At 42.1% G+C, this 20,496-nt stretch overlaps 2 protein-coding genes across 7 annotated transcripts in view; one reads left to right on the top strand and one right to left on the bottom strand.

Annotated features, from left to right (window-relative positions):
• Positions 1 to 3,337: 3,337 nt before the first annotated feature.
• Positions 3,338 to 6,021, bottom strand: bcas2 (BCAS2 pre-mRNA processing factor). Its single transcript, XM_085781280.1, has 7 exons — positions 5,823 to 6,021; positions 5,182 to 5,274; positions 5,016 to 5,086; positions 4,103 to 4,264; positions 3,960 to 4,010; positions 3,795 to 3,875; positions 3,338 to 3,713 (listed from the first exon to the last, which is right to left on the bottom strand). Exons 1-7 carry the CDS (start codon positions 5,913 to 5,915, stop codon positions 3,587 to 3,589), a joined length of 678 nt encoding a protein of 225 aa, XP_085637406.1. The 5' UTR covers positions 5,916 to 6,021; the 3' UTR covers positions 3,338 to 3,586.
• A 9,748-nt stretch (positions 6,022 to 15,769) lies between these two features.
• trim33 (tripartite motif containing 33) overlaps positions 15,770 to 20,496 on the top strand; it is a 29,783-nt gene continuing 25,056 nt past the window's right edge. For all 6 annotated transcript variants that reach the window (XM_085781275.1, XM_085781274.1, XM_085781273.1 and 3 more), the window contains exons 1-2: positions 15,770 to 16,371; positions 20,129 to 20,247. In XM_085781275.1, coding sequence (XP_085637401.1) covers positions 15,792 to 16,371; positions 20,129 to 20,247 — 699 coding nt within the window. In that variant the 5' untranslated portion in view covers positions 15,770 to 15,791. The remainder of the gene's footprint in view (positions 16,372 to 20,128; positions 20,248 to 20,496) is intronic.

Here is a 20,496-nt window from a genome sequence, read left to right as displayed (position 1 = left end):
CCCGACCGGCCCCTCCCCCTCCGCCTCCAAAGTTTCACCCAGGTGCGAGTCTGATGCATTACATCCATGGTCTGATGCAGCCGCGGCACTCCTGCTGAAAATAAATGTCCTTGCTCTGTGCTTTGGTTAGGTTTAGGCAATGTTAGTGAAAAGGTTAGGTAGAGGCCAATAAAATCGCAGTTAATATGTATCTCCCCCGGGAGTCGAACCCTGATCCATCGCGTCAAAAGCAGAGGCTCTGACCACTACGCTACCACCACAATTAAACTCATTTACTCCGTGCCGTAAACCATTCAAGATTTTTTCAGGTTCGGAATGGCACCCTTTCTTTCAGGTTCGTAATGGCACCCTTTTCCCATAAATAATTAAGGGTCGGCATTCCGACAAATTAAAGTAAACGTTCGGAGTGGCGGCCCTTCGGAATGGCACCCTGGAACCGACAAGAAATGATGCTCTGACACCATGAAAATGAAACACTATAATTCCTGTGACAACTGGCCAAGGTGTCCAGGTCAGTCCCACGTGTCAATAACAGGCTACAGAGGTTCAGCAAAACGTGTTTATTATCATTGATGATGTAGCACACGCATTGCCAGGGAAGGTCCTAGTCCTTGAGCCAAGACCCAAAATTTCACATATCGGTATCACCTGGGAGGGCAAATTCTAGTTGTGATTTTTTTAAAAACTAAACCTTACACCCCTAGATTAAGTTTTGATATGATAGACCTTGCTGACTGGCAGCTTATAGTATTTATCACCTCTTAAAGTAATAGACTGTTGCTGTTCAAAAACGAAAAAAAAAGTGCCTTCCCTGGAAATCATCTTTCTCAAACGAAATCTGGTGTTTGTCTCGCGCGCTCTTTTTTCACACTCCCTAGCTTGCCCTCGTATCAATCTGCATGGACTTGACAAAAACAGACGCGCGGACACCATGATAATGAAACACTATAATTCCTGTGAAAACTGGCCAAGGTGTCCCGGTCAGCCCCACGTGTCAATAACAGGCTAGAGGTTTAGCAAAACGTGTGGGCAAGTGAATTAATATTATTGATGACGCATGACACACATTGCCAGGAAAGGTACCGATCTGTCTGTTTAGACTGCAGACGTATTGGCAGATATCCGATTTGTATCTGATTTATTTCCACATATAACGGGGCGGAATCTAATCTGACAATATCAGATTCCATGCGTTATTTGTCCTGTTTACAGGTTCATGTTACAGATCCGATCTGAGCCACTTGACAAACCACTTTAATGACAATCTGCCTATAGGGGAAAATAACAAAAAATATAAAAAGCTGCTCATATGAAAAGGCTATCATATTTTAATTTACTTATCTTGACCCTAAACACTATTTAGTATAGGTAAGGTTTTGCTCAAGTGATACCGGTATCTGGTCTGGCCCAAAGTAAAAGTAAAAAGTTATTTAACAACTTTTGAGGTAAAAATCGCTTTACATGAGTTCAAATGCAACAATAGAAGCAATAAGATAAAATGTAGGAGGTTTCACAGACTGACCAAGAGCCTGTCTGAATAAAAGTGTTTCAGCTTCATGAGGATGTGACCAGAGCATCTCTTCAGTGTCTAAGAAGAGGTGAGGCGCCTCAGCTCAGTAAGCCTGATAGCTGAACAGCTTTGGGGCCCTGGTTGTCTCCATGGAAACTGGAAGATAACTAACAGATGCCAATCAGTGTACCACCACTTACTGTGTGACGGAAATATCAAGCCCTTTTTTTAATTAATAGTGCTGTTATTTTGGGAAAACAGAGCCAGTGAATGTATGATGTATGGCTCTTCTTTACATTCCCTCAGACTGATGAGTAACCAATTAATGCTCCACAAAAACTCATACTTACTTCCAATCAAATACTGCTGTCCTACATGGGGTCCATCATCCATCATCCATCCATGCATGCACCATGAATGACTGGTGCCTGTTTGTTTATGTTATTTCATGTTGTTGTAATATTACATTGGAGTTTCTGATGGTGGATGATTTCATGTGCAGCCATGTTGTGTGGGATTACCAGGGGGAGCTGTTAATGTTATTTCACCTTTGAAACCAAGACCTCTAACTGACTGCGGTTGATGAGCCACATCGTGAGCATGTTCCACATCTGTGCCCGGTCTTATCAGTTAAAATATATTTACATATTTGACTAACTGCTATTCCTATTAGAGATTATCTAGCACGTACCCTGAGTGGTCAGACTGTTCACTGTAGATGTGTAATTACTAAACCAGCGTAGGTAAATGATTAAAAGCCTTAAAAGCTGCCCTGGAGCGGCCTGACTGAACTGGGTGAGTTCCTCAACATTAGTTGAAGATTAGTTTGTCTAATCGGTCACTGGACATTTAATTCACACGGGGGTTAATGTTAATAAATGACAAACTACACTCGCCAGTGCTTAATGGGAAACGAAAGCTTTGAGGTGGTTTGTTATCATCTGTTGGCTGCCTGTTTATCGCACTGGGAGTGGGATATGAATAATTATTTGAACATACTTCACCTTCATTACCTTCATGTTATAAAGAAACGAACCTGCTGTAAAGTAAAACCAGTGAGGTAACAGATTTCAGATCAGACTAAACAGAAGCTTTCTTAAGATGGATAACACATGTAATCCATGTGTTTACATGAGCAGGACCGGGTCATGCAGGTGCTTTGTAGCCTGAGAAATAATCCAATTCATACACTAGGAAATATAAGAAATGTTCATATTTATTAGAACAGCATAAAAAATTTAATCAATGGAAGTCGAGGAAAAGCTCACAGACTCAAACTATGTACACTTAAGTCCAAACACACTCCTCTGTGGGTAGACAGCCACAAAGACCGATACGTACGTGTATAAATGAGACAATTACACTTAGTCTGAAAAATGTGTTGCATTTATGACCTAATGATAAATGTTGATGCTGATTCAACAGCAGGACAAGAGGAATCATAAAGCCAGTAAACCAACTCCACAGAGCCAGTTACACAGTAACATCTATCAAAAGGTAGGTAGCATTAGCCACCATGAGTGGATTTTTAAACCAAAACAAGTGAGGCTACGCTGAAACAGCAAAAACCATACTTGTATTGAATAAAGCAAAGGTGTGTGGCTTATTACGACTGTTCCTGAGAAGCTGACTAGTTTTTAAATCAACTGCGATAGTGTATGAACACTTCACAGGTGTGTAGTTGAGATTAAAATAAAGACCAAGTTTGAAGAAGGGTGTGTTATCACTAGATGGTCTCTATCTGTCTATGCATTTCACTTTCCATTTCTAAGTAGCTTGTGATCATTTTCTCTTGCAAACTGTACATAGTCTCTCTTTAAACATGTACAATCCTTAGAAAAAAAAGCTGCTTCATACCATATTTGTATTCCACTGTGTTGTACAGCAGAATATGACGCGTCAGGTCTGCTGGAGCGTGTGTTGTCGTCACTGAGGTTCCTGGGCAGCTCCATCTGAATGTCACTGTGTTGGATGATGCCATTTCAGATCAAATCCTCCCCATGGAAATGTGTCCAGTGTGGACCTTTAGTCCAGTGAGTCTTATAACACCTTATCAAAGCTGCTGCTGCTGCTGCTCTAGAAGTCCTGTCGGATATTCTCCTTGTTCTCGTCTCCCTGCTGCTGCCTGAGCTGAGCGACTTCATTCTCCAGCTGGACGATGGCCCGCTCGATCTCATAGTTCTTGCTCACCAGAGATACCCAGCTGTCGAGGGACAGATACCGATGTTAAGACAGAGGGAAACGGAACCTGTGTTTGCAACATGTAGCTCTTAGAGCAACTTACTTTGACTCCAGCTCTCGCAGTTTGCCTCCTCCTGCCAGCTGATCGTTCTTACGCTGCCAGTTTATATCCTGGATTTGTTTCCTGTGAAATAACAATTAAGTGATACTGCTAAATGTGGAAAACGTTTGATGACACAAAAAAAGAATAGTTTTGATGATCGTTCACCTGAATTTCTGCAGTTCCTTTTGTGCCAACTCAATCATCATGGCCAAGTTACTGCAGGAGGAAAACAAAGTAGCATGTTGTCATTCTTTGGACTTGGTTTGTCACCCGGTTGCTCTTTGCGAGAAAAGGCTGCCATTACGTACTCATTGTAGACTTTCCATGCGTTGGTTCCATACTGTGACATGAGCTCCAGGTTCTCAATGCGGACCGCCTGGTGCTCCAGCTGAGCCATCGAGTTGTTGACACACTCCTGCCACGCTGTGATGTCGTTCTTCTGTCCTGCTGATGGTGCTGGCAGCTCATATCTCCACAGGGAGGAAGAGGTGAAATGATCAACATTTGGAGCCACAGAGAAAAGACAACTAGGCAATATGGCTCAGCGCCTGCGACAGTCGGAGCTTAGTCAAGGGTCAATGCGATATTTTAGTAATGCCTTGAGGGAGTTTGGCCCCAACATTAACTTGGACACAACAATGTACTAATTTTGGTGGTCAAAGTTTAAGGTAACACTTGTTGTGTTCGAGGTAAATGCAGAGACTGCTTGCTGAAAAAACTGCCCCCAACGGGAACGCACATCAGTGGTTTTGCATGAATTTACCTCGAAAACAACTCTGTCTCATAACATTATTATTTCATAGCGTGGTGAATGTGCAGGTCACAACTTGTCCACCAGAGCATTTTGGAGTTGTTGGATTGTGTATTTGATGAGTTTGATGAGGGAAACCAAGAAATCCCATTAGCCTCCGTAGCGTAGCTCTGAGCAGCTCGCGGCTCTGCTCCGCCGTTCTAAAAATCGCTTGCACCGACAAATAAAGGTAACGAACCTACTGCTATGACTATAGGGATTATAGGAATGGGCCAATTTGCCAAAATGTTGAACTATCCCTTTAATGTTCTTGTGACTGCATTTCACAAGGAGGAAATGTCATCACTTCTGTCACACTGTGATCTCACAAATCACATTTCTTGGCCAAAACTTACAAATGATGACACAATTTGACTCAAATCTCTAAAGCTAAAATGAAAGGCAAACCAGAGAAGTGAAACTGTCTTTACCTCTTCATGCTCAGAAGGTCCATGGGCTGTCGAGCTGCAAGCCGTTCAAATTCATTCCTCATGATTTCTGTCTGAAGGGGCAAAAAGAAATAAGAAATATTATGTTATTTCTGTCACACTGGTCGACGCCACGGAGAAAGCTGCAGACATGGGAGGAGTTTATCACCTCAAAAGTAGAGAAGTCGGGTGTGGGCAGGTAGCTCAGGTAGTTCTTGGTTGGTCTGTATCTCCTGGTCTCCTCCTCAACCAACGCTGCAGCCTGAAAGCCCAAAAAACAACTGATATTTACTTTATACATTTAGTACTGAACTTCCACACATCCACTGGTAAAGGTGAAAATCAACCAGAACTGGCAGGAGGGATAATCAAGCTAAATATGGGTATTTAACTACAAATGGACATTTACAATTTTCTCCACAATTATATCATTGTGAGGTTGGAAAAGAAGCAGAAACAACATTCAAACTAAAAATGAACAACATAGTCACAGAGACCTTTATAACACTGATTTCACTCATTAGCCAACCTTGTTTATAAGCTCATTAATGTGAGATCCAGGCAAGCGTCTTCAGCCTCAGTACACAATCTTACTAAGCCCACACTAGCTATAAGTTAAAGTGAAACACTACCTGTCCAATATGTAATGAAAATAAAAATAATAAATATGTATAATCCGGATATGCTGTTAAAACAAACTTTGAGCTAGTCAGAAGTACTTTTGATCTCCCAACATGACTGCAGCATGGTTAGCCAAGGTAGCTAACCATGCTGCAGTCAGCGTACAAAGCAAGCCGTCTGTTTACTCACCGCCTCTCTCACGCCCGCTGCATCATAACCTTGGTCAAAATACGGCAAAGCGTCGACAAACACTTCACCAGCCACTGAAGCCGTCCCGGCCATGTTTACTCAGTCTGTACTGTAACGTTACTGGTTTTATTTCCCTCTCAGCCGAAGCTCTTCTCCAGGAAGCTAACCAGCTACCGGCAACAGTTTCCGGTCTAGATCTTCAAAATAAAAGCGGTAAATGAGTTTCTGATTGCGACATCTAGTGGAGCGGAGGAGAAGTCCTGATGCATACAAGCAGTGAAGTAAAACAACAAAAACACATGTAGTCCTTGGGCCAGACCAGATACCGGTATCACTTGAGTGGGCAAAACCTTACCTATACTAAATTGTTTTTAGGGTCAATATAAGTAAATTAAAATATGATAGCCTTTTCATAGGAGCAGCTTTTTATATTTTTTTCGCATTTTGTTGTTTTCCCATATAGGCAGATTGTCATTAATTCCAAAAAGAACACAGGCGGCCAATAACACATTAAAAGTCATTTAACACTCTTTTTGGACATCACACATCATAGTTTTTTCATGGTCCTTCGAGCCGGATGCCATGCTCCCACCCATGCTGGAAAATGGACCCATGACCCGTTCAGCAACATGATGGGAGAGAGCAAGGAGAAAGGCCACAGTGGGAGAGAATGCCTCCAAGATATCTACAGACTTTACTTTATGGCAGGCCTCCCCAACAACCACAGGCCAGAGCGGCACCTGTATCACAGCCTCCTGAATCTGGAAGTGGCTCAAGTAAGGCTGTCTTCACACTGCATGGTTCAAGTGGCCCAATTCCGATTTTTTCCTCTCAAGTGGCTCAGATCGGATCTGTAACATGAACGTGTAAATGGGACAAATACGTGTGGCAAGGTGAAGAGGGCCCGGGCGGGGATTGAACCCACACCTCCCGGGTCACACGCGCTTGCCAGTCACCCAAAGGGACATCCCTTTGGCCAAGTAGCCAGGGCGCATGATCAATTGGAGGCATAGTGACAGGACCCGTCAACTGTCACATACGCATGGAATCGGATATTGTCAGATCAGATTCAGGCCCCCGTTATATGTGGAAATAAATCAGATACAAACAGGATATCTGCCAATACGTCTGCAGTCTAAACAGACAGATCGGACCTTTCCTGGCAATGCGTGTCATACGTCATCATCAATGATAATATTACAGTAATACACGTGCCTACGCGTTTCCCTGAACCTCTGTAGCCTGTGATTGACACGTGGGACTGACCTGGACACCTTGGCCAGTTGTCACAGGAATTATAGTGTTTCATTTTCATGGTGTCAGAGCATCTGTTTTTGTCAAGTCTATGCAGATCGATACGAGGGCAAGCGAGGGAGTGTGAAAAAAGAGAGCGTGCGAGACAAACACCTGATTTCGTTTGAGAAAGGCCCAAAGTTGTTAAAGTGTGACTAGCTAACAAGGAAAAAACCTTTGATACCTATGCCATCTTAGATGATGGATCGGAGTGCACAATGTTGTTACCTGCAGTGAGGACTATTAGCCTGAACACATGGGGCAGTTTATTAGGGCCACGGGCAATCGCACCGGGCACTGATCCCTACAGCTATGAAATAGCTGCAGGGATCAGTGCCGCACTACTGTTATTGTGTGGATTTTTTCTTCTTTTTATTATTCTCCTTCATCTTCCGGACGACTTTCGATTCGCAACTAGACATATTATATATCAAAACGTGCGGCTTGATCGGGATCGGTGGGCTATTACTTTTCTCAACAGTTTACGAATTTTTCGCGACATAAGTCGCGAAAAACTGCGCAAAATTTTTGCATGTAAGTCAATGGGACGGGCGGGAAAAAAAGAGCGAAAAAGACCAATCATTGGAGTTTAACAAACGTCTACTGCTCAGGCATACTTTCACCTAGAGACTCCATTTAAACTTTAAACAGTAGACACAAGTCTTGTGTATTGGCGTATTACTCCACGTTTTGATAGGTCATATAGTTTTTGATCAATCCATGATCAATGACCATGATCATTTTTGGAGAAATTATGAGTTTATAATGGGTGTGTATTGCATGGAATGTTCGTGTCAGAGTGCGTGATGTCATCGGTTAGAGTGGGAGAGATGCCAGAAAAACTCCAGATTTTTTCTCTATCCAACCTCCATACGGCCACAATTTACTCTACACACATAATTTCCGGCACGTTTGTAGACGAGCTCATCCTTGATCTCTTAATCTGCTCAAAATATCAGAGAGACTTACAGAATTTAAACTCTGAGCCTCTAAGTGCGGCCACGTCTGTCCCTGCTCCTCATTGAGTCCAATACAAATATTTTCTGAGAGGAGCAGAACGGCCTGATGTTTTAAAACTGCCAGCGTCGCCAAAATATTTGCTGTAGAAACACCAAATCGTACCAAAATTTTCAATAAGTCCTTAGAGCAACGTTGATCTGTGTTTTGTTCTGATAGGAGTTACCGTTTTGTCATGCTAAGCCTAATTGTGAGACCGGTGCAGAGGCAGAAAATGGCTCTTTTTGTCTGTCTCAGCCTGCGGGGGCCCCTATCGCCGTGGTAACCTCTTTGATCCTCAGGCCAGAGCTCGTTAACTTCATAAACAATCCACCTGGCACTCGTTTAAATGTTTATAAACACAGACACAGCTAAATCAGACTGACACAGGATGCAGCTACTAACTAACTATGTGTCAAGTCAGTCACACACACACACACACACACACACACACCATGTGATTACAGACACACACACACACACACACACACACACACACACACCATGTGATTACAGACACACACACACACACACACACACACACCATGTGATTACAGACACACACACACACACACACACACACACACACACACACACACACACACACACACACACACACACACACACACACACACACACACACACACACACACACAGTTAACCTAATGTGGTTACAGCTCCTCCATATCAGTGCTTATAGAAAGATGATCATGTGTCTGTCTGATCAGCTCTGTCTTGACCTTAAGATCGTGGGTTTGATTCCCATGTTGACAGAGATGTAGCTCCCGTGGCCCATTCAAAATTTCCCGAGAGGAAATTTTCTAGTTATTATTATTATAGACCGATTTGATATGAAAGGAGGCTGATTGAGCTTTATACCGCTGACTAGCAGGAAATGTCCTGTGGTTTTCAGCCTTTTATTAACCTACCGTTTACAGCTGAGAAAATCAGGTAGCCTATTTTTCCCTCTCCATTAAATAAAGTGCAGTGAAAAAGTATTTGCCCCTTCCGGATTTCTTTCTTTTCACCACTAACTGTTCTAAGGTTTCTCCATTAGTGGATAAAGGATCTCAACACCGGCACCCCCATGCACACACACACATACACACGTTTTAACCAAGGCGCCTGTCATCTCAATTCAAGTTTTCTGCATTCTGCCGATACATCAACTTCCCGTGTGTCGTTTCAAAATAAAAGATGACCGATATGATTATCATGCTATTTAGGCTGTGGCTTCTTCAATTTTTTTCTCGCTGAAATCTTTACCGAGGTCCGGACCTCGGTGACCATAGCTGGCTACGGCCATTTTATTCACATTTTCTTGATCTGCGTTCATCATTGTTCAGTTACCAAAATAAAGGACTGAACTGATATCTGGATCCAGTGTTTTAATGTGCACACCACATGGTTGTTCTATGAGCCGGCACCACCATCTATCTATCTATCTATCTATCTATCTATCTATCTATCTATCTATCTATCTATCTATCTATCTATCTATCTATCTATCTATCTATCTATCTATCTATCTATCTATCTATTTGAACAGCAACAGTCTATTACTTTAAGAGGTGATAAATACTATAAAGCTGCCAGTCAGCAAGGTCTATCATATCAAAACTTAATCTATAGGAATAAAAAAATCACAACTAGAATTTGCCCTCCCAGGTGATACCGATATGTGAAATTTTGGGTCTTGGCCCAAGGACTAATGAGGTCCATCTGTATCTAGATGCACAAACGATCCACACAGATCTTTACTGTAATTTATCAAAAATTGAGCCTACAGTGCATGAAAACGTTTGACTGTAGCATACACCACCCAATTCTTGCTAAATAGGATTTTCAATCTTCCTGAAAAAAAATTGACAATATTTTGGAGTGTGGTTGATGAAGTTTGGCAAATATCAGAATTTTATCTCAAAATCTAAATTTGGAGAACATTTTGAATTCTGCTCTCATGGGAACAACTGAAGTCAATGTAATGGTATTTTAAAACATTTTCTCTTATAAAGCAATCAAGGTGTGAAAGCTGATGCACACCTAAAAAAATCTTGAAAAACAGGTGCGTTGGAGCATAGGTTAGGAGTGAACAATGGTAAAAAGGGTCTCCCGCACACTGTCAAGTCACTTGCAAAAGACTTTAATAAAACTTTAATAAAACAAACAACGTTTCGGAAACGTTGTGTATTTATGTATGATCAGATATTTGTTTAGATAACAGTATTAAGAAATCTGCCTTGACAACTGCTGCCTGGCTGGTGACTCCCTGAGTCTATTTGAGAAGCCACACACCTGTCTCACTTCCAGACATACAAAGGGTTAGGGTTGTGTATGAATGATGATTCCTCTACCAACTCCTTTATAGTCACAAAGTGATTATCACGTTATTTTATATTTTAAGTTGTGTGTTATGTCCCACTTGATTGCATTGAAACTCCCCACATTTTGTCAAGCAGGTCACATGATTCATGACACATCACGTCCATGAGGTCTTGCGTATCCCAACCTATGATCCCAATGCACCACTGAGCTACAGTGTGAGCGGGGACAAGTCCAATATTCACTCCTGCCTTCAAGCTTTTCCCCCACAACAGCAGCTTCCATTATGCTAATTCATGATTGGTGCTCTGATTGGCTGGATTGTTTTTCTCAGTCAGCACGGGGCTCTTAAATGTGAAACCTTTTTATTCCTCTTCTGCACAGCTGTCACAGTGGACTGCTCAAACCTAAGTACAAAGACATGTTACACTTGATTTTGATTTAAAATTACAATACCTAATCAAATTGTAATTAAATAGCAGGTGATGCAATTACTGGCAGAAATTAAGCTCAGATACAGACCAGCTGTGGTGATATTGTGGTATTCTAACACAATTTGCTTAATTGGCATGGAAATAGGCTACTGCCAATATTGTAGTGTTGAAGAAAGTTATATACACTTCACAATATGCAGAGGCTGGACGACGAGCAGGGGGAGGGAGGAGGGAGCTTCTATTTTCCAACCTCGCTGTCGCCATCACACCTTTGATATTACGGTAATAATGACTGCAGCAGTGAGTATTGAGCACCGCAGTGAAGTTAGTTTTAAGTTGGATATTTGACAGACATTCGCTCCTTCTCAATACATTAAAAATTCATAGAAAATATAAGATGTGTTCAAATGCAATAAAAAAGAGGTATGTGTCATATAGCAAGCTTAGCTCTACCATGCTGTGTTGATTTTGAGCCAACAGGTCACATGACCTGGGAGTTATTGAGCTCTAATGCTCATTATTTACAGTATAAAATCTATAAAAAATTCATATAAAATATTACATGTGTCCAAATGCAATAAAAAAGGTGCGTGTCATAGAGCAAGCTTGTGTGTGTGTGTGTGTGTGTGTGTGAACAGATGAAAAAACTAATAATTGACATCTAAATGGAAAGTGTTACAAATACATTTCTAAAGCTTTGGGACTCTGGTGAGAGGTGCCTTTATCCCATAATGGAGAAAGCTAGAACAGTGGTGAAAGCCTTCCCTAGATGGCTGCCCTACCAAAATACTATATATAAGAAAGAAATCCGGAAGGGGGCAAATACTTTTTCACTGCACTGTATTTAATGGACAGGGGACAATACCTGATGTCCTCAGCTGCAAACGGTAGGTTAAATGCAATCATAAAAGGCTGAAAACCACAGGACATTTGATAGCCAGCAGTGTAAAGCTCAAGCATGTGGTAGCCTCCTTTCACTAATGGGTCTATAATAATAATAATTGTGGGTCATTTTGATGTAATTATGTACAGCCTATAAAATAGCTACTAGCTAGAGGGGTCCAGAGTGAGGCATAGTTTTTAGTCAGTAATGTGAACATTTTCCACATGTTCACATACCCCCCACCCCTTCGGACCTCACCAATTTCTAAAGCCTGGCTACGGCCCTTAGCCTCCCACTGCTTCTCCTTCAGCCATTGAATGGACTAATGGGATTTCAGTGTCGCTGCTTTTTCACAAACTGATGCAGACGGAGTTAGCTCCTCTTTGGTCTCAGAGTTTGTTTTCTGCTCTCCAGTCCAATTGTTCAACAGAGATTTCATTTGCTTGACCTCTTGGCTCTTCACCTCAGGCAGGCCTCAGATCAGGCTCTTTGGACTTTGTCTGCGCAAACAGCTCCGCCTTCTCTGCTGCTCCTTTCATTTCATCACTTGGCTTGATGTGAATCTGAGACTTGTGATTGGCTTCTCCTCCTCCTCCACTGTCATCACCTTCTTCCACGGAGACATCTCTTTCTTCACTTGCTCCTGTTTTTGTTTCTTCAGGCTGTTGGCTTAGAAACTCGCTGCCAACAGTGTGAACGTGTTGGTGTGTGTGTGTGTGTGAATGGTCCATTTCCCTGCAGGTGAGACAATTTGGTGATTTTTCTTGTTGTACAGATGAAGAACTGTTTGCTTCTGTGCGTCCTGAAAAACCTCTGCAGCTATTTGATTTATAAAACCTTTGTGAGGCTAATTAGCCCAACTCAAATCCATCCAGCTGTGACACAAACAAAGCTGTGCTTCTTGGTTAAAAGCTAAAACCTGAGACAAAGGCATTTTCAGCTGATGGATGTGACAGGTATTGTCGGTGCTACTTTTCTCTAACTGCTGGTGATGTTCACACAAGCCTGGACAGGTGTCAATCATCTTAATGAGCTGCTGACGTAGTTATTAAGGTAACGTCATCTGTGAAGCCTCAACAGGTGTTAAAGCAGCAGCACGAAAACCAACTTTTTTAAAAATGGAAAGCACAGTCAAGAGAGAGACAGGAAATGGGGAGGAAGTGGCATGACATGCAGGAAAGGGGCGTTCTATGCAGGATTCAAACCAGGGCCGTCTGCAGTGAGGACTGTAGCCTCAACATTGGGCCGGCTGCTCTACCAACTAAACTAAACACCGCCCTGATTCTCACAAACTTTTAAAAATATTTTTTTCTCCCCCTCATCCATTGTTGCACTGACGTTCAATGACCATTAGTCTCCTCATTATATCAGCTCCGCTCCGCACCCATTGAAAACTACACTGAACATCTAATCTTTAAAAAGCCAATGAAGCCATTGAGTCGCATGCACACAGTACAACAAACAGAAACATATAATGAATCAGATCAGCAGTAGCAAACTGTAAATTCTGGCCCAAAATATGTGTAAGTCTGACCCATATACCTGCACATCTGGGCTGATTCCAGCTGTTTTCTATCCTCCAGTGTTGGCTGACAGCCAGGGAGTTTCTTTGTGTGCCTGCCAGAACTGGTCCAGATGAGGAAGCAGCATCTGACAGCTCTGCTGTAAGTGGGCCAAACTCAGGTCAAGGAACTGGGAAAGTATCGATTGAAGACACATTTACAAAGCACAACACGGACATTGTAAGCTCCTGATGGAAAAGTGTTCATTAAATGATGCAAAAATGGTGTTCATGTATTCATTTAACCTCGCTGTTTATAGGTCCTGTCTTGCAGAAAAGATATGTGAGAAGTCTCAGTCTAGTTTTAATTTACAAAGGCCTTGAAGATAGTGGAGGTAGGTCTAGCAGACGGCTCTGAGAGGCCAAGTTTCTGAAACATCTTCCTTGCACCGTAAGAGAGAACCTGGCTGTTGCTAGGCAATATGACGTGTGTTATGAGTAGCCTACTCTGCATTGTGCTTAAATACTGATGTATTTCTCTGTTCAGGGAGCTCCTCTCCCATGACTCTGTTGAGGGAGATTCTGTGCACTGCTTGAATAAAGAGGCATTGACTTCAAGATCCTGACCATGGTGGCTCTTTTTCTCCCACAGCTCCTTCATGCAGTCTTTTTCCTGGGGAGTAGCAGCCAAGGCTATAATAGTTCAGACGTCCTGCAGATACAAATTTTGGATAAAATTGGTTCAATTTAACACTCAAACTTCTGCACCTGCTAGTGGGTGGGATATATTAGGCAGCAAGTGAACATTTTGTAAATGGTAAATGGTCTGTATTTATATAACGCTTTTCTACCTGAACGATACCCAAAGCGCTTTACAGTACATCACATTCACCCATTCACACACACATTCACACACTGATGGCGGAAGCTGCCATGCAAGGCAGCGAACCACGACCCATCAGGAGCAAGGTGGGTAAGGTGTCTTGCCCAAGGACACTACGGCAGCAACCGGGACAGAGCGGGATTCGAACCGCCAACCCTCTGATCGTTGGACGACCCGCTTTACCACCTGAGCCACTGCCGCCCCATTTTGTCAAAGTTGATGTGTAGAAGCAGGAAAAATGGGCAACTGTAAGGAGTTGAGTGAGTTTGACAACTTGCGATGGCCAGATGACTGGGTCGGAGCATCTCAAAAACTGCAGCTCTTGTGGGATGTTCCCCGTCTGCTGTGGTCAGTATCTATCAAAAGTGGAACAGGGGTGAACCGGTGACAGGGTCGTGGGCGGCCAAGGCTCACTACACGTGGGGAGTGAAAGCTGGCCCTTGTTTTCCGATCCAACAGATGAGCTACTGTTGCTGAATCTGCTGAAAAAGTTAATGCTGGTTCTAATGAAAAGGTGTCAGAAAACACAGTGCGATAGGCCTATATCTTTTACATGTGAAAATGGGACACCCTAGGAAGCTGAATAGCTTTTTGAGAGGGGCCCAGGCACAAGAACAACCATCACATACAAACAACACAACCCCCCCCCATAACAATAACAATGACAATGCCCCAACCCGATACCAACCTAAGCCCTACTCCCAACAAGGATTACAGCATTAATTCATATTTGATCATATTCCAGCAACAGTTGCCTCCTAAGTCTCTTTTTAAAAACATGTAGAGTTGGAGACATTTGTAGGCTAAGTCTTTAAGATCATTCCATACCAGTTTTTCCCCTTGATATGGCGCTTTTTCCTAGTCTGATAGGCATGTGAAGGAAGATAAATTGGGATTAGGTCACAAAGTCTGACTGTCATTGAGCATATTGACAACATGGTGCAAGCATTACGGAATATGAAATATTGAGTATCTATCTATCTATCTATCTATCTATCTATCTATCTATCTATCTATCTATCTATCTATCTATCTATCTATCTATCTATCTATCTATCTATCTATCTATCTTTTTTTATTATATATATACACACAGTAGCCTATATATATTTTACACCCTGCTGAAGAGCTTTTTGAGAGGGGCCCAGGCACAAGAACAACCATCATATACAAACAACACAACCCCCCCCCCTCATAACAATAACAATGACAATGCCCCAACCCGAAACCAACCTAAGCCCTACTCCCAACAAGGTCCAAGTAGTCCAGTCAAACCAAACAACAGTCACAAAATCAAAGTTACATATAGCTAGGTAGAGAAAGGGATTACAGCATTAATTCATATTTGATCATATTCCAGCAACAGTTGCCTCCTATGTCTCTTTTTAAAAACATGTATAACGACATTCAAAAAAAAGATGACAGATATTTTCCTCCTCCTGTTCACAAAAAGTATCTATCTATCTATCTATCTATCTATCTATCTATCTATCTATCTATCTATCTATCTATCTATCTATCTATCTATCTATCTATCTATCTATCTATCTATCTATCTATCATCAGGTCGCGTCTTTCCCTACGTCACTGCGTAATACTACGTAGTCCTGGTTCGAGAAGTTACGCAGGACGTGCAGTGGTTCAAAGAGGAAGGAAGATGGCGGACAACAAAGACGAGGATGATATGAAACCGTCTACCATTCCAGACCCAGTGCCTTCAGCACAAGATAACGAACAACCGGAGACCAAGGTGGAGAATACTTTAGTGGTCACAGAAGCGACTACGAAGGACGGCGAAGAAACAGACTCCCATGAGAACACTAACGAGGCACCTACACCCACCAGCGACGGTGGGGACGGCGGCAGCGGCGCAGCGGCCACCGTGGGAGGGGAAGCCAACGGTAGCGCTAGCAACGCCGTCAGCCCGGCGGGGACGAGCAGCAGCTCCAATGCAGAGCCACAGGCAGCCGAAACCCTGACCGCCGGAGATGCTCCGGTCGGCGGACTCACTACTGAAATGTCCCCCCCTCCTTCGGCTCCAGCGGCCACGCCGGTACCCACTCCCATTAATTTGCTGGATACGTGCGCAGTGTGTAAACAAAGTCTCCAGAGCCGAGACTGTGAACCAAAACTTCTGCCTTGTCTACATTCCTTTTGCCTGAAATGTATCCCACAACCGGACAGACAAATAAGCGTACAGGTGGCCGGACCACACGGGCAGGCTGACACACACATAGGTGAGTTTTCTTTAATTTGTTTTAATCAAGAGTAAACACCGAGATCCACCTGTGAACAAGAGCTCTGCGATGTTCCTCGTGAGGAATTGCTGTGTTTATGCGAGAGCTCAGCCTCACGGTTAATTGAGGGGTTTCTGTAGGATAACGTCTGTCTAATTACCAGCTCAGGAGTTCACCTGAGTCTCTGCACCGTAAGACACTGATGTTTACTTGATGCCAAGGGCGCTGGATTTCTGCTTGCATTGCACGGGTGGAAATAGCTGGTCCGTTGTGGTAACCTATCATCGGTCCAGCAGTTTATCAGATAACGGATATAAACAGCGGGTAGCATGCTGCACCATTGTGACCAATTGAGTTTTGACTGGAGAAAAGACAGTTTGGGGAATCTCATGCAGTAAAAGCTATGGCCAAGACTGAAGCAGAGTTATTTTGACAGATATCCAGTGGCTTCTGACATAACATCGTCTCCTAGGGCTTAGATCAGCATTAGACATGTATTCATAACTCATTGTATTTTGTTTGTAATGACACATAACACATCAGTAGATTGTCAGTAGATGACATGAACATGAATGGACAATGGTGATGGTGATGGGCACTGTGCACTAGTCCAGCTGATGATGCACCACTGCATATTCTGGCGCAGCCACTAACAGTGGATAGAGGAGAGAGAGAGACTGTTGGTATAAAATTAATTAGTAATTACTTAAATTCCAAAAGTTTTCATACTTAATTTAAATCCTAATTTAATGTTTACAAATTAACTGCATGATATAGATCAAGTACAGGCTGTAAAGTTAATTCCAAAGTAAGTGAATTTGCTGTAGTGCAATATCCAAATAGCAGAAACTGCATTTTTTTTGATGAAGGTCCAAAGAGTTCCAACTTTGCTGTGCATTTTTAGTATGATGAATGATGTGTTGCTACTCAGATGTATAATTGCTAGATTATATTTTTTGCATGTGGTAGAGCCCTAAGAAAGTGTTATTTAAAAGGCACATATCAGAATACAGCTGTGAGATATTGATTTACCATTTTTAATTTCCCTGAAATCATGATATCTGTATCTCAGATATATTTTCTTGTAAGGAAGCTGGAGCTTTGAGATTGAAACTAAAAGTCATAACTATTGAGTATGGAAGTCACAATTATAAGTTAAGATCTACTGCTGTTTTTCTTTGATGAATGAAAGTCTGAATATATTCCAACACAGTGTAAGCAGATAAACAAACTCGTGTTTTGCTACTTCACTGCCTTTAAAAGATGCACACATTGCACCATCTGTCAAGTACACCCTGTGGTGTGAAGACAGTTTTAGAGGAAGGCTTGATTGTCAGATACCTGGCAAAAGCTCTTCTGATGATGTACTGGCAGGTGTTTGGACTCATGCATGCGAAAAACTCCACAAGAATAAATTTACTGCAGCGCCAGAAAATGTAACCAGAACATCCTTGAGAAAACTGATCTGAGTTCTGGCAGTCTACACAAAATGAGAGATATTTCAGGTTCAACAACATGACTTTAACAAGTGTCAGGGGGTGAAATGTCATGTCACACTTAATTTCCCTGTGTTTAGCTGAGGTTTACCTGCATACACTACCTGCCACAACGTTTGACATCATTTTATTAGCCTTGTTTCACTGGAGAGTTTTAATATCACATGGTCCGAACTTGGCTCAGGAATTGCATTAGTACTGGTCTTAGGAGCGATTCAGTATCACATGGTCTGAATTGTATTTGCAGGGCTGCCTGTCACAACAAAGGATTGATTCTGGTGGTAAAACTGTAATATAGTCTGTTTTAGTGGGATTTCTCTACTTACATTAAGAAGATGATGCGGTTAATATGATCTGACAGCAGGGTAAACCTTGCATCAGGCCCGGCCTGTCAACACCATGTTCCTCAGTTTGTGAAAGTCCTTCCATCTCAGAAGGTTATTCATTCACCACAACACTTGAAGCCCACAAAGAGTTGATTAGTAACAAGATTTGTGGCATTGATTCATAAAGGATTAGAATTTATATAATCTACGCCCGATATCACAACTCTTAGGCAGGCTACTGATTGATAGTGTTAAACCCTGGTTAAAGGACTGTTATCTAATGATAAGCTAAGATTTTAAAAGATCTACAGTTTAAGTGCATATTTATCTCTTAAGGTATAAAATGAACAAACATTAAAGCCAGGTGAGTATACTGAGTTGATGAACATCACTGAAATAACTTTGTTCTTTCTCACTTGGACTGACAAATGAATTAAGAATTCATCCTCACTTTCTGTGTCTCATTTTTAAAGCACCTGGCATCTGGCAGCTTGTCATGTGTTGGTGTTTAATTTCTCATGATATAGGCTGTACAAGTGACTGTCAGGTGTGGAAGAAGGTATTTGGTCGGATCTTGATGATCACTAGTCTTTTTTCCATCATATTACTTATTAGTTTATTTTTGTAAAATGTGATGTGAGCAAAAATAAATATGACGAAGATACCAATTATCTTCTGCTCTACCAAAATTGCCATTTCATTGTGTTATCTAAATATATTTAGGCAGGTTTTATTGAGGCCAAATATCCAAATCTCGTTTGTGGTTTTCCTAATGTAATTAAGTTAAAATGGACACTAACAACAAACAGGGTTGAGTCATAATAATATCTGACACTTCTCCAAGATAAGCAACGTCTCTTGAGATTACTCCTTTCCTGTATGTCAGCAACATGTGATCACAGCTTGGTCCTTGTTGAAGGTTTGGTTGATTGGCACTTGCGCAACAATGACCAGGTTAATATTTGGTGAAACTACAGCCTGGTTGGAAAGAGGGCATCGCAACCCTAAACATGGTTAATATGCTGTTTTTAACTGTGTTTATGTGTGTGCATGGGTGCTTTCAAAGGGGGAGGGGGTTCAAAGTGACAGCTGTGTGATGCATTTGTGTGTGTTGTGTTGTGTGGTGTGGTGTTGTGTGGGTTCCTCAACACGATCCCAGTCCAGCTGCTTTCACAGCCAATCACTTGGGATCCATGCAGCTGGAGCTTATGCAAACCGGCTGTGTGCTGCTCAAGTCAGTGCAGACCGGCTCAAACTGGCTCAAACCGGTTTCTTACCTCAGCTGGCTGATGGGGGAGAGGTAGTGGGGGGGCATATATATGGGTTTATGAGTTACAGGAGGAGCAACATATTATGCCGAATTAAACATTTATGTGAAGTTTAATCATGTGCCTCATATTAGAGTTTAGAAAATAAGTGGTAAAGTTAATGCCCTCATTAAATTATTTGCTGGGCTGTATGATTATGGCCGTAATTCAACTAATTCCATTAACAAATCTAGCTGAAGTGATTGAGTGAAACGGTCCTCGTGTTTTGGCCATGTGATTTAATATTCTTAATAAAAAATATGCCGGAGATGGCGAGATTGCATCTTCTGCAGACATTCGCTAAATCAATAAGCCCCTACGAATCGGCAGCGGGGGTCTCATGGTGCTTAGCGTTTTTAATAACAACAGGAATTTACCTAAAGGGAATTATGGAAATGATCCCATAGTCTTGCTGAAGGGCTATTATTAATCCTATCCTGTTTGAAGCAGGGCAGTGAGGGGAACCTCAGGTATTAGTCGACATATCGACTTGTTGTTGTTGATGCCGATGCCTTGTTAGGCTTTGTAACCAATGACGTCACTAAACATTGAATTTGTAGCGCATGTGTTTGACCTTTGCACCTCATCTGACTCGTGTCCCCTCTGGTGTGGTCTCTGTTTTTTCCAGTCAATGTTATGCGCTGCTCGGTGTGCCACCAGGACTACAAACAGAGCGACATTATTGACAACTACTTTGTCAAAGATACCACAGAGGCCACCAGCACATCTGATGAAAAGTCTGCACAGGTAAGTCGAAAGCGGTTGACCTGGATGGGTTTTGGCATAAGCTTGTGATTGCAATGTTTGATTTTCTGATAAAGTGAAGACAAGGTCAAGTCTTATTTGTTCATGATTCAGGGCAGCGTTATCAACATAGGCACCATATTGAATTCAGAACAAATAAAACACCTACTAGAACTAGATCATACACTCAGTGTTGGTATTTTTAAACCAAATATACAGGTAGACACGGTGTCACAGGAATGGCCTATTCAG

This window comes from Trachurus japonicus, chromosome 7 (assembly GCF_045865225.1).
Source record: "Trachurus japonicus isolate A0001 chromosome 7, Traja_1.0".
Lineage (NCBI taxonomy): Eukaryota > Metazoa > Chordata > Actinopteri > Carangiformes > Carangidae > Trachurus > Trachurus japonicus.
Note: the sequence above shows the minus strand (reverse complement) of the source record. Positions and strands in the feature narration are given on the sequence as shown.